A 24,701-nucleotide genomic window follows, 5' to 3' on the forward strand; every position below is an offset into this window, starting at 1 on the left:
AAGAGAAACAAGAACACCAGTTAGAAGGCTATTATAATAATTCTGGTGAAAGATGACAAACAGAACCCTCAGGATTTACTAATGCGGGTAGTGAACGGTGATAAGAAGACAGAGGTGAAGGATAACTTCCAGGATTTTTGTCAGAATAATTAGAAAGAGGTAGTTACCTGGAGAGCCTGGAGGAGGGGCAGGTCTTGGTGGGGTGACCAGGTCATTTATCCTCTGTATGATCTGGGGTAAATTGCTTAACCCCTCTAAACCTCAGTCTCCTTATCTGTACAAACGTCATAACAGTCATTTCCCTGAAGAGCAATGGTGAAAAACTGAGTGAGATCATGAACTCCTTGCCTGCTCCTTGGAAGAAAAGCAATGACAAACCTAGACAGCATATTAAAAAGCAGAGATATTACTTTGCCTACAAGGGTCCGTATAGTCAAAGCTATGGTTTTTCCAGCAGTCGGAAATGAGAGCAGGATATGAGATGAATGGATATGAGAGCAGGACAATAAAAAAGGCTGAGCACCGAAGAATTGATGCCTTCGAACTGTGGTGCTGGAGAAGTCTCTTGAGAGTCCCTTGAAGAGCAACATCAAACCAATCAATCCTAAAGGAAATCAATCCTGAATATTCATTGGAAGGACTGATGCTGAAGCTCTAACACTTTGGCCACCTGAATGCGAAAAGCTGACTCATTGGAAAAGACCCTGATAAGGGGAAAAAATTGAGGGTGGAGGAGAAAGGGGCAACAGAGGATGAGATGGTTGGATGGTATCACCAACTCAATGGACATGAGCTTGAACAAACTCTAGGAGATGGTGAAGGACAGGGAAGCCTGGCGTGCTGCAGTCCATGGGGTCACAAAGAGTCAGACACGACTGAGTGACTGAACAATAAAATGAACTCACAGGCATGACACACTCACGTACTTAATACATGTCCCAACCATAGTCCAGGGAAAACACTAACCATCACAACTCCTCTGGAAAGGACAGGAAGGAAAGGAAGACCACATCTATACATCTGTACTCTAGCTGCCACCCACTCCCTGCTTCCTCTGGGTAGAAGGAGGACAGACCTTTTTGACAAAATTGAAAGTTTTCTTCCTTCAAGGTTGTTGATGGTGGAGACATGGAGATCATGATGATGCTAATGGTGGGTGGTGACAGGTTGATGATAAACGATCATATTCCCATGTCCTTATTCTACAAAACACTTTTAGGGCCATTATCTCATCTGAGTCCATCAAGGCAGAAATTATACCAATTTTAGGAAGTAGAAGAAGGAGGTATTTACCTTATGTACTATTTAAAAATTTTTTATTTTATATTGGAGTATAGTTGATTAAGAATATTGTGTTAAAAAAAAAGAATATTGTGTTAGTTTTGGGTGTACAGCAAAGTGATTCAGGTATACATATTGTATACCTGAATATATACATATGTATACATATACAAAAAAATTCTTTTTCAATTTTTTTCCCATTTAGGTTATTATGGAGCATGGAGCAGAGTTTCCTGTGCTATACAGCGGGTGGTTGCTGGCTATCTATTTCAAATATAGCAGTGTGCACATGTCAGTATGAGGTATTTAAAAACAAAATAAAACAAATCTGGACTGTCTCTACCTGGCTATCTCATGAAACTCCATTTAATCTTCCAGAGAAAAATGTGGACAGGGTCCTGACGTGGGTATGCCTCTTCCCATCCCTGAGTGGGAGTTCTACCCCGCTGTGTCCAGCTATGATATGAACTCTGACCCCACTTCTCCACTCCCCAGGAGAAAGCCCACAATGCCTGCCCTGCTCCTATTCTCTGTCTGGGCTGCTCTGAGCATGCCCGGTGTGTGGGTTGCAGCCTTAGTGCTTCTGAGCTTTGGGTCAGTGGGTCTCATGCATTGTCCCATTCCAGTTACTCCTCCCAAGTATTCAGGTAACAGATGAGGTGACCGGAACCTAGAAGAATCAGTGTGCCCCAGATCACACCATTAGAAAGTGCAATCTGGGTTTAGACTCTGAGGTCTGCATCCGGTAGGAGAAATTACTGCATCTCTTCTTCCAGCCCAGCTGCCCCCTCCCTTCACCTACCAGATACCAGAACACAGCTGTCTCTCCCTTGCTCCCCCAACCCAGGCAAGCTGTTCTGGGTGGGGCTGAGCTGGGCGGGGCAGCCCTGTGCAGTGTTCAGGATGTGGCCCTTACAGGCAAATTCAGCCAGACATCCACGGTGAGCAGCAGTCTGACTGGTGAGAGCTGCTGCCCATGGGTGGGGGTGGGGAACTGGGAGGGTAGGAAGTGTCAGGTCTGGTTGGATCAAGGTCCCTGAAAAGAGAATTTAGAATTGTCTAGGGAAGAGCTCTTGCTGGATTGAGGGAGAGGGGTTAGGGAATGCCAGGTGACTGAGGGTGTGTAGAAGGAGCAGGTGACTGACGGAAGGGAGGATTCCAGGGACAGTAGGAACCCCAGAGGCTGGAAATGGCGAGCTGGAGGTCCCAGCACTGGCTTCACTCTTGCCTTGACTCCATCTCCATCCGTGCTGTGATGAGAATCCTCCGGCCCCAGCCACCCTTCCCAGAGAAAGGGCTTCCAGAAAGCTAAAACGGTCCATGAACTGAGATCTGGGGGCTAGCGGGTGTAAACTGAAGCAGGAGTCTACTCCTGCCCACCTCCTCGTGTCTTTGCCAGGTGAGAAGGGAGCAGAAAGGAGAGCGTGGAGTCTGGATCGCCTTGCAAGTCGCCAGCCATGCCTGCTCCTCTGCTCCCGCTGCTGCTCCGCACGCTGCTGGCCCGCCTGCTGCTGCCCGCTGCCCGCCTGGCCCGCCAGCACCTCCTGCCCCTGCTGCGCCGGCTGGCCCGCCGCCTGGGCTCCCAGGATTTGCGAGAGGCTTTGCTGGGCTGTCTGTTGTTCGTCCTCAGTCAGAGACGCCCGCCGGACACCGGGGAGACTTCCAGAGTGGCCCGCCTGGAGAGGAGGGAGAGGCTAGCCTCCCAAAAATGAGGCCATGAATCCTGGTAGCAGCTGTGCCCCCTGAAATGCTTTACTTCAGAGTAAGACAGTCCTGGCTCCATCACTGACTGCAGCCTGCCCAGTGGGCAGAAGACGTGGTGGGAGACTGAGCATGAGAGGGGTCCAGCTAGGACATGGCCCCCCCTCCCAGCAGAAAGGATTGGAAGGATGCTCTGCTTCCAGAAAACAGATCACCATCCCTCCCTCCCAGCATTCTTCCCTGCATTCTAATCACCTCTGGCCCCTGGAGGGAGGGGAACTGACACTCCACCACCCAGGCAAATGGAGACCGGAGGTCCAAAGAGGAACAGTGCTTAACCCTGGGACAATGGACAATTCCGCTAATCCAGACTGCCTCTGGTTTGAGATTTCCCAAATAATAATAACTTGGTTCCCCAGGGAGTTACTCCTGCCCCCAAAGCCCAGTATGCAATAGGGGCTCAATAAATAATTTGTTGCCTTTAATTCTTAGGATGCCTTTGACAGTCCTGTCACACTCCTGCACTGCAGGACAGTCGAAACTGTCCAGAGGAGAACGGGTGGGGGAACACCTCAAGCCTTCCTTTTGCTACCTCTGTCATTGTCCCTCTCAGTCCCAATGCCCTGGAAGCTGTTTCTCTTTCTAACTTGAATGTCTCACACTGGGAGTCAGCAGTCTTGAGTCTTGCTGGCAGCTCAAGGTAAGGAGGTTAATGTCCTCCAGCGAGTGTGGACACTCTTCTCAGCTAGTGGTGTGGGAAGAGGGAGATTTGTTTTCAGAGTGACCCTGTGGGCAGAACCCCAGAGAAGCAGACTAGAGATGCATACCCCTGAGGGGTACTCTGTCCAGGATGGTATCTAGGGGGTACAGGGTAGGTGGCATGTGATCTGAGGAATTCACCTCTTCATTTCTCCTCTCCAGTGGGAGGTCCCTTGGGGATTTCAAACAAGAGTTGTCAGAGGCAAGTTGCATACCTGCTTCCAGATAATTTGCTTACAGTTCTTCTGCAACACTCCTCCCTCCTACCCGCCTCCACCCAGCCCCGGGCTCCCGGTTCAAAGCGGTAAAGTGAGGACGACAGGCGACAAAACCCCTTTCAGGACCCTCACCCTGTCTGCACACCCCGTTAGAAGGCTGGCCTGAGGGGAAGACTCGAGATCAGAGCTGTGGGCCCCCAAGCCGGCCCCGCAGGGCTTTCCGCCAGACACCGCCTCCCCACGCCCGGACACCATCTGCTTCCTCCCGGAGTCATCAAAAGCCAGTGCACGTGCTCGCGCCCCACCCCCGCCCACTCAGAGAGGTAGCCTGGGGAGGGGCGGGGTGAAGGAGATTCGAACCCCTGGTCCCTTCCAAGGCCCCGGGCGCCTTATTTTATTCAGCCCGCTCCAGGCTTCTCCTCCCGCTGGCCTCCCGGAGAGTTCCTCTTTCGGCAGTCTGCAACCGTGCGCGGGGCGGATGCCGGGGTAGTACGCTGCAGCCCCTTCCCCGCCCGGTGGTACAGAAGGGTCAGACCCGGCGCTGTCTGCAGTTTCCGGCCACGGCGACGACACCAGTCCCGCAGGGAGGAGGCCAAACGGGGACCAGGGGCCAGCTGGCCTGGGAACTTCCGTCCCGGCTCCCTGACACCGGAGGCCCCCTGGGAAGTCCCGGCAGGTGCGCGGGCAGCAGAGGCGGGCAGCGGCGAGGGGACGGGGCAGCGGCGAGGGGAGGGGCAGCGGCCAGGGGGCGGGGCCTTCTGTTTCCCGGGCGGGCGGGGCGGGGCGGGGCGAGGCAGAGAACGGAGTGGGCGGGGCTCTCGTGGGGTGGTGGAAATCAACGGAGTTTGCATCTGCGGTTTCTGGCGGACTTTGGAGGCCGTGGTGAGATGACTGCCCTTCCCTAATCACTTGCAGATGTGTCCAGGGTCAGAGACCTCGGAGCCAAGGATGGGGCAGAGGTCTGAGACATGAAGCTGGAAAACTAAGTCCAGTCTTCCTGAACCCTGACCCCTTTACACACCCAATAAGGAAGGTGAAGGACTTGAGGTATCTGACTGAGAGGGCTGGATTCTGTCTTCATCTTAGCTGATATTTTGTTCGTCATGGATTTTTGTTTCTTTCATTAACTTTAATTTTTTTTTAATATTGTATTAACACATTATTTATCTGGATTCTGGAATATTTGGGCTCCCGCTTAAATATTGCACCTCAGGCAAGTTGCCTCTTTGGCCTCTCTCTGGCCCCAGCCCTGCCGCAAGGCCATGGAGATAGAGTCACAAACACAACTGAGAACATACAGTCATGAGACATGTTGGTGACAGACTGCAGAGCCAAGCAAACACACTTAGAGCAAACGCAGATGGAGGCAGGGCTAGGAAAAGATAGGACTGTGTGTGTGAGGTGATGAGGCACCCTTGGGGCCTGGAAGGGAGAGGAGGGAGTCACAGGTCACAGCCTCACAGAGGTGGGGGATCGGGTGGGGGTGGGGGTGCAGCTGGATCAGCGCTTCACACCCTACTGGACCCGGGACCTGAGGGAGCCAAAAGATTGGGCAGCGAATGGCTGGGCCTGGTGGGCCCAGGCCACTGTGAGTTGGGCTCCGAGGCTGTCCAGCAGAGGGCCCTGGCCCTCAGCAACCATCCCTGCGTAGAGAGGCGGTGCTGGAGGGGTGTGGGTGCTGGCTGGGGGCCCAGGCAAGGAGAGTGCCAGACAGGCTTCTGTCCAGCAATAACAGCCCTGCCTGCTGCCATCTACTAGCAAGCTAGGCTTCAGCGGGGGTGGGGAGGGGAACCAGCCTTCCCCTGTCTGGCCTGGGACCCTCACCACTTCCTCCCAGTCTCTTTCCGCTTCCAGCCCCCTTTGCACACTGGCCACCAGCCTGGCCACGCATGCCGGATCCATTTGGCCACTAAAGCCCGCCACCCCCACAGGCTCAGAGACGGGAAATGAGGATGGGCAGAGAGACAGGGGCCAAGGAAAAGGGGAGAGGAGGGCCCGGAGAGGATGAAAGAGGCTGGACAAACACAGGGTAGGAATTGGGTGGGGGAGACCCAGACATGAAGCTGCCCTCAAGCTGTGGGGCAGTGCCTAGATAAACACTACTCATATCCCTCTTCCTGCCCTCTGCTGGTTAAGGCCGGGGGATGATGGTGTATCATGTCTCTGTGGGTTTCTGAGCCAGTAGGCTGGCAACAGTTCTTCTGAGTATCTTGGGGTGACCCCACTGATCAGTCCTAAGAAGAAAAATTACCCTTTGCCTCAAAGCCTAGTCTGTTCACTGGAGAGAGGGTGTTAGTACTAACATCCCTATGATGTTAGTACTGCTAATTGTTAATTAGTGTCTGTGACTTTCTCCAGGGTAAAAGCCTCTTGGGTAATTGGGTTAAAGGAGTGGGACTGGACTGGATTTTCTGTCCTCAGCATCTCTCTAGCCTTTAGATCGTTCTCCTGTACTGAGGGCTGCTGCAGGGGCAGTGATTCCCCTGTCCCCTAAATTTACTGACCAACCAAAAAGGAGGGAATCCTTCCTCCTTCCTTGCAGGTACAAGAAGGACTAATCATCCCTCAGCGTGCCCACCCCCTTCCTCCTCAGACTGGGAGGATGTGGGGCTCAGCAAGGTTTCCCTCCCTGAGTATCAGGATTACAGGATTCACTCAGGATGTAAGACTTTTCCCGTTCCCAGCAGTATCTTAGCTTTTCCAAAGTTCTGGATTTAGAAAGGGTGAATCATAAGAGGGCTAGAGTAGGGCTGCCACCCCCTCCCCCAACCTCTCCCCCACCCCCTGCACACATCTCTCTCTAAATCACAGTTGTGGGTGAGCGGATCTGTAAGTGTTCGAGGTGGGAAAACCCTGGTCACCCATCATACTGATTCGGTCAGAGGGATGCCCCGGCATGGGGACTGAGAGGATAGTTCCAAACGAAGAAAGTGCTCTGAAAAGGGAAGGCAGCGCTGGAAAGGAAAAAGGTGCGGTGGGAGAGTGGTGTATGTAGGAGGCAGCTTCGCGAGCCATAACGGAACATCTGAGATGGTGTTTGGACGGGGCGGAGCGGGGAGGGTGGGGGGCTCCGGATCTGCCTGAGCAGGTTTGTCGCTGGGAGAGTCCCGAGACGGCCGTGTAGGAGTTTGTGTAACCCCAGCGAGGAGACCAGGGATGTACTCAGCGCCACGTGCTCCGTGATGGGGCAGCGTTTGGCGGGGCAGGGCCCCCAGAGGTCCAGTATACAGAAATAGTACAAAGGGTGGGCCAGCCAGGTACGGGGTCTCGATTCTGGGGGTCCCTTCTTGCTCCCGGCAGGCGTGCGGGGGGCGGGGCGGGGGCGGGGCCGCGGCGAGCGCCGGGGAGCGGATGCGGGCGGGGGCGCGCCGGGGCGGGGCGAGCGGAGGGCGGGTTTGAATGTGCTCGGGCGGGCGCGGGAAGCGGCCCGGGAGAGCGCGCAGACCTCCACGCGGGAGAACTCCTTCCCAGCAGGTGCTGCCCGGCGGGTGAGAGGGGGCCGGGGGTCGCCGGGGCGGAAGGCGCGCCGCTTTTGCCTCCTGCCACGCGGGCAGGGAGGCTGGGCCTGGCAGCTGCGCCGCCGGGACTGGGGGATGCGGGGTGGGGCCCCCGTGCGGAGCCGCGCAAACACGTGGCGCGCCGGGGCCCGGGCATAGGGTTACTGTGCGGGGACCTGGACCCCAGCAGGCGGGGACGACCTGGCTACCGGGCCTGAAACTGCCTGTGGCCGAGCTGACCTCCCCAAGGGGCGGGCGAGTTGAAGGTTAATCTCGATCAATCTCGTCGTTGGTACTGGGGAGGGGCCGCACCGTTAACTGCGCCGGGTGCGGGGAATGGACAGGAGAGCACGCGGAGTAGAGGTCGAGGCGCTGTCTCTTTAACACCCGGCCTTTTATTGGCCGAACCCGTGTACCTGGCCTCCCTCCCTTCCTGGGCGCGTCCTCGTTTATTCCCAGAGAGAACACCCTTGCTTCACTTTAAAGGACATCCCAGATTTTCTTCCTAGGGGAGAGCTGTGACGGATGAAGGCTGCTCCCACCCCTGCCCCTCACCCCTATTGGGGCCACTCCTTTGCCCCTTCCTCTCGGTCACGGTCACCTCCAGATCCTCTTGGCTTTTCTTCCTCTGTGTGAGCTCTCTTTGCCAGGATGTGTGTGTAATGGGGTGGGGGAGCGCCTTACACCCAACACAAGTCAGACTGGAGATGACCTGACCCCCACCATACTTTTTAACCCCCACCTTATTTTTTTTCCCCCACCTTATTTTTTAACCCCTTAGTTGGAGTAGAGTTACCCCACCTCCCAGTATATGAGGCTGGCTGGGAAGCTGCCCTTAAACCTCCCTCCCCTCCCCAGAAGGAGCCTAGAGTAAACTTCACATTGAGTTTTGAATTCCAGCTCCCTCGTTCACTAGTTCTGTTGCCTTAGGCAAATGATTCAACCTTTCTGAACTTCAGCTGTACTCATCTGTTCAATGGAGACAATCTATATTAGCTTATGGTGGTGGTGAAGGCAGCCAAGGGCCAGAGAGGGTATCTGCAGGTAGTGGCTGCCCCATATGGGATCCAGGGAAGTGGTGAATTTGATGCCACCACAGAGATGTCTCTAGAAGCTGGCGTGGGTGAGAGGTGTTGGGAGCCAGGGGGCCGGGGAGGTGCCCAGTTTGGTGGCTGCTATCAGGGCCCCATCTGGGCAGGCCAGGGCATGGCTGGAGGGAAACCAGTTGTTCTGAACTGGTATCAAATCCCTGATTGGGCCAAGGCAGACAAAAGCAAAAGGGGTGACTGACCTTCAGGATGTGGGCAGGAGGAGTGGGCTGCCCCTGGAGTTGAGTTGTGCCCAGGGCTGGGGTTGGGGGCAGCCTAGAACACAGAGTAGGGGTGTAGCTGGTGGGGGGTGGGGGTGGGGCTGGGGGAGGTGAAGAGGAGGGCCAGAGGGCAGAAAGGAATACTCCTAAGCCTAAGCCAGGTTTTCCTGAAAAAGAGGAGATACTCTGTCTGCCACCCCAGTCTCCACCTATATTGAAACTGCACCTGCTCTTGACTGCCAGGAACCTTGCCTGTGGGTGGAGCACAGTGTTGGCTGAAGTGAGAAGCTGGGGGTTTCCCTCCTTCTACCTAATAGAAAACATGAGTCTCTCACCTCCTCTGCCCACCCCCCAGAGTAGAGCCCTCTCATCACCACCCCCGTCCTTCTAGAAAATGTAAAAACTGTCGTTCACCGCTCTCCCAAGTGCCTAGAACATTGCCTGGCTGGCATGCAGGGGTCCTCGGTACATATTTGTGGAAAGGAAGGAAGAGTGAAAGAAGCCCTCTGCCTCCTTCTGGGGTGTCTGGGTCTGCCTCTCCTGTCCCTGTGCTGTCATCGTCCAGGTGTGGTGGGGGGAGGAGGGGAGGAAGGCCTTCGGAGAGGCTGGAGTTGACGCAGGGAGGGGTGGAGAGGAATTTTGGGGAGGAGCAGAAAGGTCTGTCCAGGTCCTTTCTCAGAGGCCCTAGGGCTGTCCATCTCAGGCTGGGGCCTGGAGTACTGGCTGCACCTGGGAGTGGACCCACCCCCTCAGCTCTCCTGCTGAGACTGCTGGTGGGAGATAAGGGTTGGCTTTTATCTCCCTGGCTGTGTTAGTGCAGAAGGCCTCTCAGAATGGAGGTGCTCTGTCCCCCAGCAGGACCTGGGGGGTTCTCTCCCGATACGCCTGCTGCCGCAGTTTTCACTCTGGACCCTTGTTCAGGAGGAGCCCATGGACAAGACCTGCCGCCTGCCTCTGAGCTAGGACCACCTCCCACAGACCGCCCGGACCCCCTCTGCCCCGACCCTTCTGCTGGCAAGTCTGGGCATCCGGTGAGTGCTGGTCCAGGTGGGCAAGGAAGCCAGTCCTCACCCAGAACAGCAGAGCTGGCTCCAGAGCTCGCACGTGCCTGGCTGGCTTTCTACACTTGATCTTAGCCAAAAGGCCAAGAAGCGATTCCTGCCTGGCTTTCCATGCCATCCAAGGGAAAGCTGGTTCCTCTCCTAGTGCCAGGGAACCACGCCCTCCCCCCCGCCTGAGCGGCGAGCAGGGAAGGGGTGTGAAGTGGAGAGGCTGAGGACTGGGCAGGCCCTTGCTCCCATCCCTCCATCTTGCCTCCAACTTTGCTGTCAGAAAGGGGAAGAAGCCAGGGACCTGGGAATGAGTCAGAGAGGAACCCAGCAGTGGGGGGGAGGGGGGATGGGATGTCCCCGGGGGTCAAGGGAGCAGCTGTGCCCACACGCACGTCCTGAAGTGTTTTCCTGGAAAACAGGACAGGAACCAGGAAAACTCTGGGCATTGGCTGGAAAGGATGGTTAAGGTGCCACCCACAGAGAGGCTGGCATCTGGGTTGCCTGCAGGAGGGGACAGGCTCTCCAGAGCCTGCCCTAGCCATGAGCCCAAGGGCTCCTCAGGAGAGCACAGAGATCAGAGGGAGAGCCCTAGGGAGGGAGGCTGCCCTGGGGAGGGAGGGAGCGAGGCAGGCCGGCCTCTCTGGCTGGCCTGGTCATCACGCCTGAGGCTGCTGCTGCAGCAGATCTGTTTGTTTTGCGTCCTCCTCCCTCCCTCTTCCCCCTTATCTCTCTTCTGTTTCCCTCCTCTGTCCCCACTTCCATCGTTGTCACTGTCGCTGACCCCTCTCATCCTCTCATGACCCCCGTCATGCCTTTGCCTGTTTTTTTCCCTCCTTCTCAGCCATACTTTCTCCTCCTCCTCCTCTCCTGCTCTCCACCCTCCCCTGTTTCCCTGCTCACAGACAGCCTCAGCTGCGGGATAAAAATAGCGGAGGCAGTGGCCAGGCCAGGCCGGGAGCCAGGTAGCGTCTGCGCAGGCAGGGGGGCTCAGCGGGACTGGCCTGAGGGGGTCAAAAGGAGCAGCCTTGAGAGACAGGGCCAGGAGCAGGGCCTTCAGGACCCTGCAGCCTGCCTGCTCTGTCAGCCTGGCCCTCCTCACCCACCAAGTCTGAAGAGGCCTATAGGGGAGCAGGGCCACGACAGGGCCTCACACTGCTTCTGCCCCCAGCAAGCACCAGAGGGAGGAAGCTGTCAGCCAGGCATAACCAAGAACGCCGTCACCATGACAACCAGTCACCAGCCTCAGGACAGGTACCGGGGAGGGGGACCTGGGCTGTGGATCCAGGGGAGCGGGAATGGGTCTCCAGGGGGCTGAGTGCTATATCCTTTGGAATTTGGGATTGCCACTGCTGATGAGCCTTCCAGCCAGGTAGCTACAGGTCACGTTTGCATCAGGGGGCCCTGCGTGTCATGGCTGCGTGCTGAGCGCGATGTCTCCAGGGAGGCCCAGGGTGGTGGTGGCGGCCCCTCCCTGGCCTGTTGGAGTTCCCAGTGTTGCTCTTCGGCAGCTTCCGGCTCCTCCCGCCAGTACCGCGGGGAAACATTTGGCAGCACCCCTCATTCCCAGGCTGGCCAGCGGATAGAGCTGGCCTCGGCCTCAGATGACTTTGGCCCGCCCTGGTCCTGGCTTTGACCTCCCTCTCACTTCCCCACCTCCGGAGCCTGGGACTTCCCTCCAGTTAGACCCACAGCTATGGCCATGCGTGTGTGTTCTGGGGGAAGAGATTGTAGCTGTATTCAAGTTCTTCCAGGAGTCTAGACCCCAAGAAAGTTGATGAAGCCATGCCTGGTCCCCAAAACATCTTTTCATCACAGTCCCCCAGCCCCATCCCCTGCTCATCCCGGCCCTCTGCGCCATAGGTCACTTTTGGCGGTGGGATCTTAGGCACTTAGCTTTATCTCTGTGGGACTGCCTCCCACTTGTGAAGCAGAGGTGGGGTTTACTTGGATGGGAGGGAATTTAAGGAGACGTAGTAAGTACAGGGCCCAAGGTTGTTTGCTAGGATCCCTCCCTGGTATCCTTCTTTCCCAGGCTGCCTACCACCCCATCCCAGCACCCCTATTCTGGTGGCAGCCCTCTGAACCCCCTCCGCCTCCTCCAGTGGCCCCACACTGGGTCCCTATCCTGTGGGACCTTGGCTGGGAGCTGCTCCCTTCATCTGGGCCTCTGAATCCAGGCCTTGCCTCTCTTCCTCAGGGTGAAGACTATAGGAGGGAGATGGGAGGGGGCTGCATTTGTCAGGATTCAGACTTGCCCACCTGGGACATGGGGCCAAGCCCTGCTCTCTGGCCTGACCAGTTTCCTCATTTCCCTGGGCTTGTCCCTGCCAGCTCTGTGAAGACAGCAGGTGTGGACACTGGGAAAAGTATGGCAGACACATCTGGGGACTATAGGGCTGCCTGGGAGAAGCTGTCCCATCCCAGACAGGCCCCGAGGTGTAGGGCTTGGGGCAAGTGAGTGTCCTGACCCACGCTGGGAGGCTCTTATTTACACTCTGGAGCCCAGATGACGTCTCGTGGCCCATCCCTCCTGGCCTCCTATGTGGTGCAGCCTACAAAGCTGGTTCTGTCTGGGCCAGGAAAAAACAGCTCCCTCATTTCCCAGCTGTCCCAAGACACCCGCATCCCTGTCCTCCTAGATCCAGAATGGTCTGGGAGTTTCCTGACCTCAGATTGCTCTTTAGAAAGCCACACAGCCCTGCCCAGACAGTGTAGTCACTTCCAGCCTACCCAGCAGGGGTAGAAGACTTGTGTTTTGCTTTCTCACTCACCCGCCCACCCCCCAGCCTTTAGCAAGATTTCCAAAAACACCTCCGGATGTGTGGGTCACATCGGTTCCCAAGCCTGCAGGGTCCCCCGAGTCTTTGGGACTGAGAACCAAGGTCCTCTGGCCATGCCCTTCGGTCCTATGTCCCTGATCCCCCTCCCCCTCGGGACTCATCTGTGCCCTTTCCCCCATCCCAGGCCACCTCCTCCTCTGCATGTTCTGCGCCCTGGGATAGCTGGAGAGATGGAAGGGGGTGGGGCTGCCCCAGGTTTGATTTGGGAAGGAAGGTGGGATGGTGGGTCACCTGACCCCACTTTCCTCTCCCATCCCCAGGTACAAAGCCGTCTGGCTTATCTTCTTCGTACTGGGTCTGGGCACACTGCTGCCCTGGAATTTCTTCATGACAGCCACTAAGGTGAGATGTGGGAATGGGCTCCCAGGGGCTCATCCACTGGGCATTTAAGGCCTGGATACGTGCTTGCAGGCACAGGGCGAAAGGTGCCAACACTCCTCTCTGCAACCCTCACAGTATTTCACAAGCCGCCTGGACATGTCCCAGAATATGTCCTTGGCCCCTGCTGAAGTAAGCAAGGACATCCAGGCCTCAGCCAGCCCCCCGACACCCTCGCCAGAGCGGAACCATCTCAGCGCCATCTTCAACAACGTCATGACCTTATGTGCCATGGTGCCCCTGCTGATCTTCACCTGCCTCAACTCCTTCCTGCATCAGAGGTGAGCCCCTAGGCCTCCACCCTGACCCCCTCGCTGCCTCCTGCCCTCTCTGGGCTGGGCCCCTGGCTTCACCACCCATCTCTGCCACCACCTCCTCTCCAACAGGATCCCCCAGTCTGTGCGGATCCTGGGCAGCCTGGTGGCCATCCTCTTGGTGTTCCTGATCACTGCCATCCTGGTGAAGGTGCCCCTGCATGCGCTGTCCTTCTTCGTCATCACCATGCTCAAGATCATGCTCATTAACTGTAAGCAGGGCTGGGTGGGGACCTGGACAGAAGTCCCATGGTTGGTCAGAGAGGAAACTTTTCCTCTCTCTGGGTGGTGAGGATTCAAGAGCCTGAGCAGGGAAGGACCAGGGCTGGGAGATGGGGCCCTGGGAGCTGGCAGAAAAGGGGTTGCTCAGCGTCAGGACTTACTGGGGGTCAAGCAGGACTTGCCAAGGCCCCACGACCCACCCGGCTCTCCTCTCCCTTCCACTGTCCACCCTGTTGCACAGCTTTCGGCGCCATCCTGCAGGGCAGCCTGTTTGGCCTGGCTGGCCTCCTGCCCGCCAGCTACACGGCCCCCATCATGAGTGGCCAGGGCCTGGCAGGCTTCTTCGCCTCCGTGGCCATGATCTGCGCCATTGCCAGTAAGTCCTGCCACCTGTCTGCCTGTCACCCTGGTGGTTGCGGGGAGGAGGGGACGGGGCCGGCCTCTGATCGCTGACACCCTCCGCCCCAGGTGGCTCCGAGCTGTCGGAAAGTGCCTTTGGCTATTTTATCACAGCCTGTGGAGTTATCATTTTGACCATCATCTGTTATCTGGGCCTGCCACGGCTGGTGAGCACTCGAACCCCAGGTTTGGAGATCTTGGCAGGGAGAGAGGGGGCCCAGGGCTCCAGGCCAAGGGGACGAAACCTGTGGGAAGGAGAAGCTCTGGAGATTCTGCTTCTTTCTTTCTTGTTTTTTTTTTTTTTTTTTTTGAGATTCTGCTTCTGAATCCACCTTCCTTCACTTGATAGGAATTCTACCGCTATTACCGGCAGCTCAAGCTCGAAGGGCCCGGGGAGCAGGAGACCAAGCTGGACCTCATTAGTAAAGGTCTGAAGAACCTGAGGAAGCTGGGGTGGAGGATGGCTGCTCAGCATGGGGCTAGCATGAGCTGGGGGCAAGAATGAACCTCCTGCAGTGATGCCAGAGGGATGTGGGGGTGAGGGGTAACACCAGTAAACAAGGGCTGGGCTAGAGAAGCTGGCGGAGATTCTGGGTGGCTTTGAATGCAACTGGGAAGCAATTACGGATTTGGGGGCAGGGTGTGGCCTGACCTGAGACTCCTGGGAGAGGTCAGGACCCAGAGGACTTGGGCAGTGGGGGTTGGAAATCATCTGGGCTAAGCCTTGGGTGGGGCTGTGCACTGGTTTAAGGGGGTGTCCACCCCCAGCTGACCCCAGCCCTTTTGGGGATTGTGTCATTTCCTGTTGCTCTGTTCCTCCCATAACTTGAAGACCCTCTTACCACCTGTCACCCCCCAGGAGAGGAATCAAAAGCAGGCCAAGAGGAGACCGGATTCTCAGCCCCCAGCTCTCAGCCCACCGAGGAAAGCCACTCTGTCCGCACTATCCTCAAAAGTGTATGTGGGGCTGGGGCATCCTGCATTCTACCCCTCGCTTTCTTCCCTTTTTTCTGATCCTTTCTGACCCCATGCCCATCCCCTCCCTTTCTGACTGGAGACTGGCCACTTTCCTGAATTTTCCTGCATGTATGTGCACGTGTATGTGTGTGTATTGGGGAATTTTGATTCTTTAATGATGCACAACCACCATGAAGACACAAACCAGCGTCCCTTTCCTCCAGATCTTAGTCCCAGCCTTCTCCGTCTGCTTTGTCTTCACCATCACCATTGGGCTATTTCCTGCCGTGACAGCTGAAGTCGAGTCCAGCATTGACGGCAGCAGCGCCTGGAGTGAGGAAACCATGGGTTCCCAGGATGGGGGAGGACAGGGACTCGAGAGCAGGGCTAGGAGCCTGGGAGAGGGGAGCCTGGGCTGTTGCCTCCGCAGCCAGACTCTGCTGGTCCATTTACCCTTCCCCGGCCTGGAAGCATCTTCTCCATTTCACAGCTGGGAAACCCAAGTCCCAGTGAGAGTCAGGGTTGCTAGATCCTGCCTTTCTTGGACCCCCTAACCCTCTCCTAATCTCCTCTTTGTCTTCCAGAGGCCTACTTCATTCCCGTGTCCTGTTTCTTGACTTTCAATGTCTTTGACTGGCTGGGCCGGAGCCTCACAGCCATCACCATGTGGGTAAGTGAAGGAGGGTCTCCAAGCCCCTGTGAGGTGGGAGAGTCCAGACAGACACCCAGGGAGGGAACCAAGAAAGTATGGTGGAAAGGGGACCGTGCTTTTATTTTATTTTTTTTCATTTATTTTTATTAGTTGGAGGCTAATTACTTTACAATATTGTAGTGGTTTTTGTCATACATTGACATGAATCAGCCATGGATTTACAAGTGTTCCCCATCCCGATTCCCCCTCCCGCCTCCCTCCCCACGTGCTTTTTTTTAAAAACTGAGACATCTGTGTATAATAAGGTGTAAAAGTTGTAGATGTACAGTTTAATGACTACACACACACACACACACACACACACACACACGTAAACATACACATACCCCTGATAATCACCACCCAGGTCACGCTGTAGCACATGGCCAGAAGGCTCTATCTACCATGGCCACTCCCCATCAGTACCCTACAAGGGTAACTAGGCTTGGAGGTTTCAATTCAGGTCCTGAGGGCCTCCGAATGGAGCCCTGGGGGCTGGCCCAGCCTGACTGTGGCATGGCCTGGTCCCCGCAGCCTGGGAAGGACAGCTACTGGCTGCCGAGCCTGGTGCTGGCCCGGCTGGCCTTCGTGCCCCTGTTGCTGCTGTGTAACGTCCAGCCCCGCCGCAACCTGCCTGTGGTCTTTGACCACGACTCCTGGTTCATCATCTTCATGGCTGGCTTCGCCTTCTCCAATGGCTACCTCGCCAGTCTCTGCATGTGCTTCGGGCCCAAGTGAGTGGGGAGAATGGTGGCCTCGGATGCGGTCTAGTGCTCCAGTCGGGGATACTCAGCAGAGGGAGCGTGGGCGGAAGGACACTTCTGATCGTGGAGCTCAGGGTTTCCAGGCTGAGAGAGGAGCCCACTGGCTCTTGGAGCCCAGGCAGTGGGAGGGGAGGAGGGGCTCCCAGGGAAAGGTAGAGACAGCCCTAGGAGACACCCCCTCCCCAAGAGGGAGAGGAGGACAGGTGGGTGGGTCAGCAGAATGAGATGCTCTGGGTGAGGCTGGGGACTGGGGTTGGGGACATCCTAAGGTCGGCTCGTCCTCCCTCCTTTAGGAAAGTGAAGCCGGCTGAGGCAGAGACAGCTGGAGCCATCATGGCCTTCTTTCTATCTCTGGGCCTGGCCCTGGGGGCTGTTTTCTCCTTCCTGTTCCGGGCAGTCGTGTGACCGCGGATGGACGGCAAGATGGCACCAGCTGCCGGCTCCTGCCTTCCCCTTTAGGGGTGGGCAGGGGTCCTCTGGAGGTTTTCTTGTCTAGCCATCTTCTGCTTGCTCATGGCCTGCACTGGGCCCAGCATCCAGGCCCCGAGGAGAGAGCCTGTGTGGATGGACATGGGGACACTGTGGGCTGGAGGGTCAGAGCTGAGGGAGGGGACGCAGTCTCTGCTCACGTGCACCCCCGACTCTTGGCTCTGACCAATGCCTGCCCGGGCAGAGTGGCAGGGGTTCCTAGGCTCAGAGAGTGTGAGTTGTGTGTCTTGTCCGTCTGCCTGTACCGAGGGTGGCCGGGGGCCAGGACTGCTTGTTCTGAAGTCTGATCTGGTATTTCCGCAGCCCCCTTCTCCCCATGTGCCTCTTCCTCCCACCTCTCCATGTTCCTACCCATCATGAACCCTGTACATTTGCCATTTTACTGCCTTTTTTTATACTCAAACCAGGTGCCTTCAAAGGCTGATTAAATAAACTTTTTTTTTTTCCTCCGTGGCTCCCTGTGTCCTGCAGCCCTGGCTTCACGCCCTGGAGAGGCTAGAGGGATGGCAGCCTGAGTCTGAGGGGATGAGCATGACCCAGATGGGCCTTGGCCAGCACTGGGCCTGGGTCCAAGGCCTGAGGGGTGGGGTTGGTCCTCTGTAGTCTCAGAGGCACTACAGTGCCTCCTGCTGGGGCCACAGAAGAGAGACAGGCCTGGAGCCAGGACACCCAGACTGTTGGCTGAGATGGAGAAAGGCTGTTTCCTTTTGCCATTTCATTCCTCCTTTCAGAGGCCTGGGTGTGGAGACAGTGCCCCATCTTTCTTTTGTCTTCGGTGTCACCCCCTCCATTCTGTCCTCACCCCAACCCTGGGGAGGGAGCTCTCTAAAAGCAGCCAGCTCCACCTCCCCACCCCACCAGCAGGAAGAGGCTGCAGCCGGAGGGTTCTGCCCTGCCTGGCACTAGGCCCTGACCCCGAAGTCAAGGCAGACTTCTTGGCGAACAAGGGGCCTGTGTGTCCTCGTTGAAGCTGAGCCCCTTTCTCTTCCCAGACTTTGGCCTGGGGAGGTGTGCAGTGACTCAGGACCGTGAGAGGACTCGGTGGAGGGGGCCATACCACTGGAGTCCCCCTTCTCAGAAAGAGCTCTTCCTGATAGGAAGTGAAACCAGAGCTCTGGCTGCTGAGCTGACATTGACCCCCACCCTCCCACTGCTCCCCCATGCCCTTGGCACTTCTGTCAGGGCTTTACTTCTGACAGTTTAATTGAAGACTTCTTTAAGGGCTGTTGGCACATTTTTAAGGGTCTTTGATTAGCTCCGAAGTCCTAACAGAGAGTTAAGTATTATCATATGGGGAACTGGAGCCCACAGATATACCCCAGGGTACACATCAAACCAGGACACGTAATCTGAGGCTGGTGGGAAACAAGGTGTTCCTTTCCTATCAGTTTCAAAAGCAAGGGGTGCCCTGAGTCTTCTCCTATCCCTGCACAGCCCTTTGGTCACGAGGCTGCGAGAAAACCACACCCTTTCTCTGCTCCCTTTGCTCCTCGACAGACCCATGGTACCCACAGCGGACAGTCCTACAGGGCTCCTTCCTCAGCACAGCCCTTCAGGGACCCTGTGCTTCTTCCCTGGGCCCCTTCCTGCCTCTTGCCTGGCCTTTCAGGACTCCAGCCAGGTCTGCTGCAGCCCATCACACACACGGCTGCAGAATAATCTGAAAAGAACATTGAGTCACAGGCTGGTCTATCCTGGAGCACGTCAGGCATTTCCTGATTTTCCTCCACCACCAGCAGCCACCAGTTTCCACAGTTCCTTCCCCTTTTGCACCTTTTGTAACTGTGGCTTATGCTCTTATCTTACTCCAGTTACCAGTCATGTTTTTCAGGTTCAGGTCCACATTTGACGTTTTCACTCTAAGCTCCCAGAGATACTCAGAAATATTCGCTTCCTTGAATCTGTTTGTCCCCCTCACAGTCTTTGCAGGCCAGACTCCAGCTGTGTGGTAGGACTCATTTCAACTCCAGCAGTGACTTGAAGGACAAACATTTTAGATTACAGTCACATCTTTCTGAACTTTGAAAAAAAAAATTATTTATCTGACTGTGCTTGATCACGTGGGATCTAGTTCCCTGACCAGGGATTAAACCCAGGCCCCCTGCATTGGGAATGTGGAGTCTTAGCCACTGGAAGTCCCCTGACTGAAACTGATGTTTGAAGATGAGTACTAGAATATCTTTTCCAAAAATTTTTCTAATGCAATTATCAAAAAATGTGAATCTCATTCATTTTACTCAAGACCTCACCATCCTCACCTGAGAGCCAGGTGGTTAGAAAGCTCTGGGGGTTAGACAACAGCTCCTGCCGGCCAACTGCAGTGACGGTTTCTGACCACAAGTGGGCGCTCTGCAAGCAACGCTGCGTGTGGGAGGCAGGCCACTGGGGCCTCACCTTTCCTCCCGGCACTTTGCTTCCTGTAAAGTGGGCAAAGGCTGGGCTTGTACTGGTCATCGCCTTCCTTCGTGTGACATTTCTGCCCCAAGCAGTGGTCTGTGCATAGGCTGCTGTACTCCCTGAAGTGGCTGCCACAGCCCCACAGAAACTTTCCTCTTTTTTAATCTTATTTGGTGAATTGTTGGGGCTTCAAATCTTTGAAAAGTTAAAGAGCCCCAGCAAAATTAGCCATCATCCTTAAAAACAGAAGTGAACCATCAGGTATAACTGATGAATTGGAATATACCTGTTTGTAGTCTTTGGAGTGAAGATGGGAAGAGTAGGGTGTGGGGTAGTATGACGCAAGCAGGTGCTTGAAAGGAAACACCCCCCCCCCCCCCATTATTGGGAAAATTATTCTCAGGATGTAAAACTCTTGATAGTGATTCAAAATGGATGTGAGCAGAGAAGTGCAGAGTCACCTTAAAGAGATAGCCGGGTTCTGGCCAGCAGGCCCTGGGTGAAACCCAAGTCTTGACACACACAGGAAGAGTGGCAGTCTGAAGGAGGGAAGCCAGGCTTCCAGGGAGGCCTGTCTGGTTCCTGGGGCAAGCTAGTAGGGAGGGTGAAGGTGAGCAGAACCCACGTTTCCCCACAACCCACCAGGAGCCTGTGTCCTCCCGTTCATCTCCACCTGACCTGGCTTCCTGCGTGGGTGCCCTCGGGAGAGAGTGTGCTCACCACAGCCCCACAGCCTTGGCGGTTCGGGTGATCCCTGCCAGTGAGCCCGCCGGTGTTCTGGCTCCAGACAGCAGGGCAAATACTAAATGAGTCAGCAGGACCTCACAAAAGCAGGGGCTTCTGCTCAGGACAGCTACCCGCTCCCAGGAACTTTGTACGGGGTGGGGACGTGGTTCAGATTCAGAGACGAGGATTCCATCTTGGTCCTGCCAAGAACCATCTGTGTCACCCATCCTCTGTGGCCCAGATTCTTGTTCTTTAAACGGGGTGACGTGTACGGACTTGCTAAGGGAATCAAGCGAGTCTGCGGGAAAGCCTGGGTGCGGGAGATGCGAGCCCTAGAGATAGAGGTGCCAAGAGTCATTAGGGCGACCCCTGGTGGGCTCCCAGCCCCCATCTAAGCGACCCGCGGCTCCTCCCTCCACGCTGTTCGGGCCCCTCCTCTGCACCTTCAGCCCCGGGAAGCCTCGAGAACCAGACCTCATTTCCTTCAGCCCAGCCAAGTGCGAACGAGCACTCGGGTCCCTGCCTCGCGCGCGACAGCCGAGAACCGCCAGGCAGGGACGCGAACGAGGAGCGCCTGCGTCCTTCTCAGCCCCGCCCCGCGGCGGGGGCTGGGGGCGCGACGTCAGCGTGCTGCGTGCGCCCCCTCGCGGGAGCGCGGCCTGCATCCGCGCAGCCCTTCTTCGCATCTGGCCCCTGCCAGTTGGGGTCGGGGGCAGACTTTACTGTCTAAGTCCAGGAGACCTTGAGCCAAGCGCTTTCCATGTCACAGTCGCTCATCTGTAAAGCAGGGGTAATAATATTTGCCTAGCCTACCTCTCCCGGTTGTGAAACTCACGGAGTTAATGAATAACGCTCACCTGCGGCTCCTTTTACATATATTGACTCCTACGAACGTCTAATAATCCTAAGGAGGGCTGACGATGACCAATGCCTGTTTTCGTCCATAAAACCGAGGTTGGAAAGTTTAACGGATGGGAAAACATTTTGTAAACTTCAAAGCACCAGGTACGTTTAAGTCTCTGTTTCTCTGTGTCTCTCAGCCCTCATCTCACACACACACACACACGTTTCAAGGTAGTGAAGGACATGGGAAAAGGTCCAGAGCCTCACGTGATAGGGTGGCACCATCACCTGCCTCCCTGCCTCCGTAACATTCCAGAGAAGCATCTTCTAACATCCCAGGGATTCTAAGCCTCCTAGGATCCCGAATTCCTTTGACATCCTTCCTGGGAGAAACCAGCAAGGTCCTTCCTGATGTGTAGCCTCAGCCCCTCTTGTTGGTGAGTTCCTCACCCCCCACCAGCAGTACCATGGCCCTACCCGTCTCTTACCTGGTGCAGGTGGACCAGGCAAGCCTTGAGTCCTGTGACTGACCCAGAAATCCGGGCAGTTGAGACCTGCACATTGAGCCTTGTGCCTGGAACAGGACAGGTGTCAGGCAGCACAGTTAAGCAGGTCAGAGTTGTTTGTGGTGTCACCTGCCCCCTGCACCTTTCCGACCGTAATCTGCTCTGAGCTGAGCCGGTTTGGGGTTATGTTTTCCCTTCTTAGTCAGAGGCGACCCAGAACACTGAACAACGCCCAGGACAAAAAGGGCTGCCTGGTGGGTGCAATGGCAGGAGGACAGGCATTTGGGGGCTGGGCTGACCAGAGCAGGTAGCCAGGACTGTCACACACCACCCCCCCCAGGCCACATATAACTATGCCCTTAGAGTCAAGACACTGATATTGAATATTAAAGAGAAAGTTACCAAAGGTGTGCCCCATTTACAATTCCTGAATGGCTTAGACCACAATTTCCGGCTTTCGCACCCCACTCTCCTGACATATTTTGTTCTTGCCCCTGACTTCAGCCGTCAGCCTTTGCCTCCTGAATGTCTCTCTCTGATGCCCCACAATCCTGAAACAGACTTCTAGACCCCTCCAACCCAGAGTGGTCCTCCTCCCTTCAGCCCCCATTTCTTTTTTTTTTTTTAATTTATTTTAATTGGAGGTTAATTACTTTACAATATTGTGGTGGTTTTTGCCATATATTCACATGAATCAGCCATGGGTGTACATGTGTTCCCCATCCTGACCCTCCCTCCCCATCCCCATTTCTTTTTTTGATATTTTTAATTTTTATACATCTATTAGCTGCACCAGGTCTTAGTTGCAGCGAGCAGGATCTTTAGCTGCAGCATGTAGGATCTTTCTAGTTGTGGCATGCAGGATCTAGTTTCCCAACCAGGGATAGAATCCGGGCCCTGCTCTGGGAGCACAGAGCATTGCCTCAGGCCTACTTCTGTCACCCTACCTCAGAAAAGGCATGCACCCTGCCTCTGCCCCACCCCTGTGTGAGCTCCCCACCTTCAGCCTCTCCCTTCTCCAAGCTATGTCCCAAGGAGTCTCCAAGTGGGTGTTTTGTTTGTTTGGAACAACACAATTAACTGGCTTGATTTAGTAGGTTTAACGTATTTAGACCTATCCAACAGCTAGGTGATAGATACTTTTTCTCAAGCATACATGGAGGGTTTATAAATATTAACCACATCCTAGATTACAAAGGAAGTCTCAAATACAAAAGTTCAGCACCATACATACCATTGTATATTGTTGGCATAAATGAAAAGATAATATAAAACAAGTGATCATTTTAAGCACTTATAAATGGGTCAACAAAGGTACCATAAGGGTAATCAAAATCCTTTAAACTGAGTTAAAAATACTATATATTGAAATTTGTGGGATATAGCTAAAATAGTACTTGAGAAGAAACTTATAGTCTTAAATCCTTATGTCTGAAAAGGGGAAAGGCTGAAATTTAATATGCCAAGTATTGAAGTTAAGAAAATAGAAAAAGAACAACAGACTCGATCCCCTGAAAATAGAATCCATGAGAAAAAGTTTAGCAGAAATTTAAAAAATAAAGGAATAAAGTAAAAAAAAAAAATTAAAGAATTAAGCAGAAAAATTATGTAAATAAAATAGATAAGTCCCTGGTGAAACTGATTATTATAAAAAAGGAAAAGACACAAGAAAGAATTGTAGGAGTGAATAAGGAGACATACTTGAGACACAACAGAGATTTAAAAGTTAGTCAAGGAAATAGAATGCCATAATCTTTAAAGCTTTCAAGAAACATCCAGAAAAATTATTAAACAAAATTCACTCAAGGAGTAAGTAGTAGAAAACTTGAGTGCACATATATCATGAAAAAAAATTGAGTTTCTAATTAAAATGTTTTATTTAAAAAATTTTAAATCTTATGTATTACTTATTTATTTGGCTGCACCAGGTCTTAGTTGCTGCACAGCACATGGGGATCTAGTTCCCTGACCAGGGATCGAACCCAGGGCCACCTTCACTGGGAGCAGAGAGTCTCAGCCACTGCACCATCAGGGAAGCCCCTAAAATGTTTTCATATACAAAACAATAGAAACAACAGGCAGTTTTATAGATGGGTTCTACAAAACTTAAAAGAAAATAGATAATCTCAGTGTAACATTAGTAAGTCTGTTAATGAATTAAAAATATCAATAGATAAAGGAAATTTTAAAAACAATATTTTCAATAGATGCCAAAAAAAAATCCTGATACTTATTCAGTTTAAGATGTATCACAAGTGGGGAGCAGAGACAGTAAATATGCTCAATGATAAAGGGTTCCTTTTCTGATCAGAAAGGAGACAGGGATGCCCAGGACCACTCTTTTCATACATCATTTTTCTGCAGGTCCTAGCTGGTGCAGTATAACAAGAAATAAGACACACAAGAGTTAGAAAGGCAAAAACCAAAATATCATTGTTCTCAGATGATAGCTAGGGTTGTACTAGAAAACAAGAAAAACTATAAAACAAATACTGACGGACAAATTAACAATTAGTAACATAGCTTACCAAGTTGTGGGATCAATACACAACAATCAATTGCTTTTCAGACTCTCCAGGAAACAGAAAATGAACAAAAATTTCCGTTTGCCACTGCATCAAAAAATAACATAACAATCAAATGAGCAAATGCTGTGCAAGGCATGTCCCAGCAGAACATGGAAACTAAGGCAAAGAGATGGAACACTGGTTGGCCCTGCAGACCTGCTCAGCTGTCCCATCGTTATCTTAATGTCAGGTCCATTGACCCAGGAGGATGTCAGCTCAGAAATTGAGAGATGTAAACTTGGTGAAACCAGGAAGACCAAAACTGATAGAGGATGCCTGGCAGGCTCTGAACTTGGGAGGCTGCCTGTTCTGGGGGTTAAGGATCCAGAGCTACGTGCATGCTGAGTCGCTTCAGTCATGTCTGACTCTGTGTGACCCTATGGACTGCAGCCTGCCAGGCTCCTCTGTCCATGGGATTCTCCAGGCAAGAATACTGGAGTGGGTTGTCCGTGTTCTCCTCCAGGGGATCTTCCCAACCCAGGGATCAAATTTACATCTATTACGTCTCCATGCTTATACAGTCTCTGATGTCCTGATGCCCGCAGTTGTTTGATTCATCCATTGCCCTGTATCTAAACTCCCCTCAGTGACCCCCTGACCCCCATGAATGACCATTTGCACTTCCTAACTAGAAGTCCCAGAATGAGCAGCAGCAGGAAGCCTCTATCCAGGTCTTGTGTGGCTTGCAAGACCCTACGTCGCTTTAGCTAGATCGGGGGTCTGCAGCGCTTTTCTGCAAAAGGTGAGAGGGTAAATATTTAGACTTTGCAAGCTATATGGTCTCTGTCTTA

At 54.1% G+C, this 24,701-nt stretch overlaps 2 protein-coding genes across 4 annotated transcripts; both read left to right on the top strand.

Moving 5' to 3' along the window:
• The first annotated feature begins 1,381 nt into the window (after positions 1 to 1,381).
• On the top strand, positions 1,382 to 4,419 carry MYMX (myomixer, myoblast fusion factor). Its single transcript, XM_061146831.1, has 2 exons — positions 1,382 to 2,241; positions 2,681 to 4,419. The coding sequence occupies exon 2, from the start codon at positions 2,739 to 2,741 to the stop codon at positions 2,991 to 2,993; it is 255 nt and encodes an 84-aa protein (XP_061002814.1). The 5' UTR covers positions 1,382 to 2,241; positions 2,681 to 2,738; the 3' UTR covers positions 2,994 to 4,419.
• On the top strand, positions 4,384 to 17,317 carry SLC29A1 (solute carrier family 29 member 1 (Augustine blood group)). 3 transcript variants are annotated; one of them, XM_061146828.1, is made up of 14 exons: positions 4,384 to 4,635; positions 9,687 to 9,796; positions 10,986 to 11,068; positions 12,918 to 12,999; positions 13,114 to 13,316; positions 13,422 to 13,561; positions 13,813 to 13,947; positions 14,040 to 14,137; positions 14,320 to 14,398; positions 14,830 to 14,927; positions 15,152 to 15,260; positions 15,512 to 15,597; positions 16,153 to 16,352; positions 16,676 to 17,317. In XM_061146828.1, exons 3-14 carry the CDS (start codon positions 11,040 to 11,042, stop codon positions 16,785 to 16,787), a joined length of 1,371 nt encoding a protein of 456 aa, XP_061002811.1. In that variant the 5' UTR covers positions 4,384 to 4,635; positions 9,687 to 9,796; positions 10,986 to 11,039; the 3' UTR covers positions 16,788 to 17,317. The 3 variants fall into 3 exon arrangements, with proteins under 3 accessions (XP_061002811.1, XP_061002812.1, XP_061002813.1); XM_061146829.1 differs by lacking the exon at positions 4,384 to 4,635 and adding an exon at positions 7,328 to 7,447; XM_061146830.1 differs by lacking the exon at positions 4,384 to 4,635 and adding an exon at positions 7,335 to 7,433.
• The last annotated feature ends 7,384 nt before the right edge of the window (positions 17,318 to 24,701 follow it).

The sequence above is a fragment of the Dama dama genome, chromosome 7 (genome assembly GCF_033118175.1).
Source record: "Dama dama isolate Ldn47 chromosome 7, ASM3311817v1, whole genome shotgun sequence".
NCBI lineage: Eukaryota > Metazoa > Chordata > Mammalia > Artiodactyla > Cervidae > Dama > Dama dama.

Excerpts from the sequence above, each read along its gene's own strand:
- SLC29A1 (XM_061146828.1), top strand. The coding sequence starts at position 11,040 with ATGACAACCAGTCACCAGCCTCAGGACAG. Across the intron at positions 13,562-13,812 it reads CAAGATCATGCTCATTAACT|CTTTCGGCGCCATCCTGCAG; the intron begins GTAAGCAGGGCT and ends CCTGTTGCACAG. Across the intron at positions 15,598-16,152 it reads TCACAGCCATCACCATGTGG|CCTGGGAAGGACAGCTACTG; the intron begins GTAAGTGAAGGA and ends TGGTCCCCGCAG.
- MYMX (XM_061146831.1), top strand. The coding sequence starts at position 2,739 with ATGCCTGCTCCTCTGCTCCCGCTGCTGCTCCGCACGCTGCTGGCCCGC.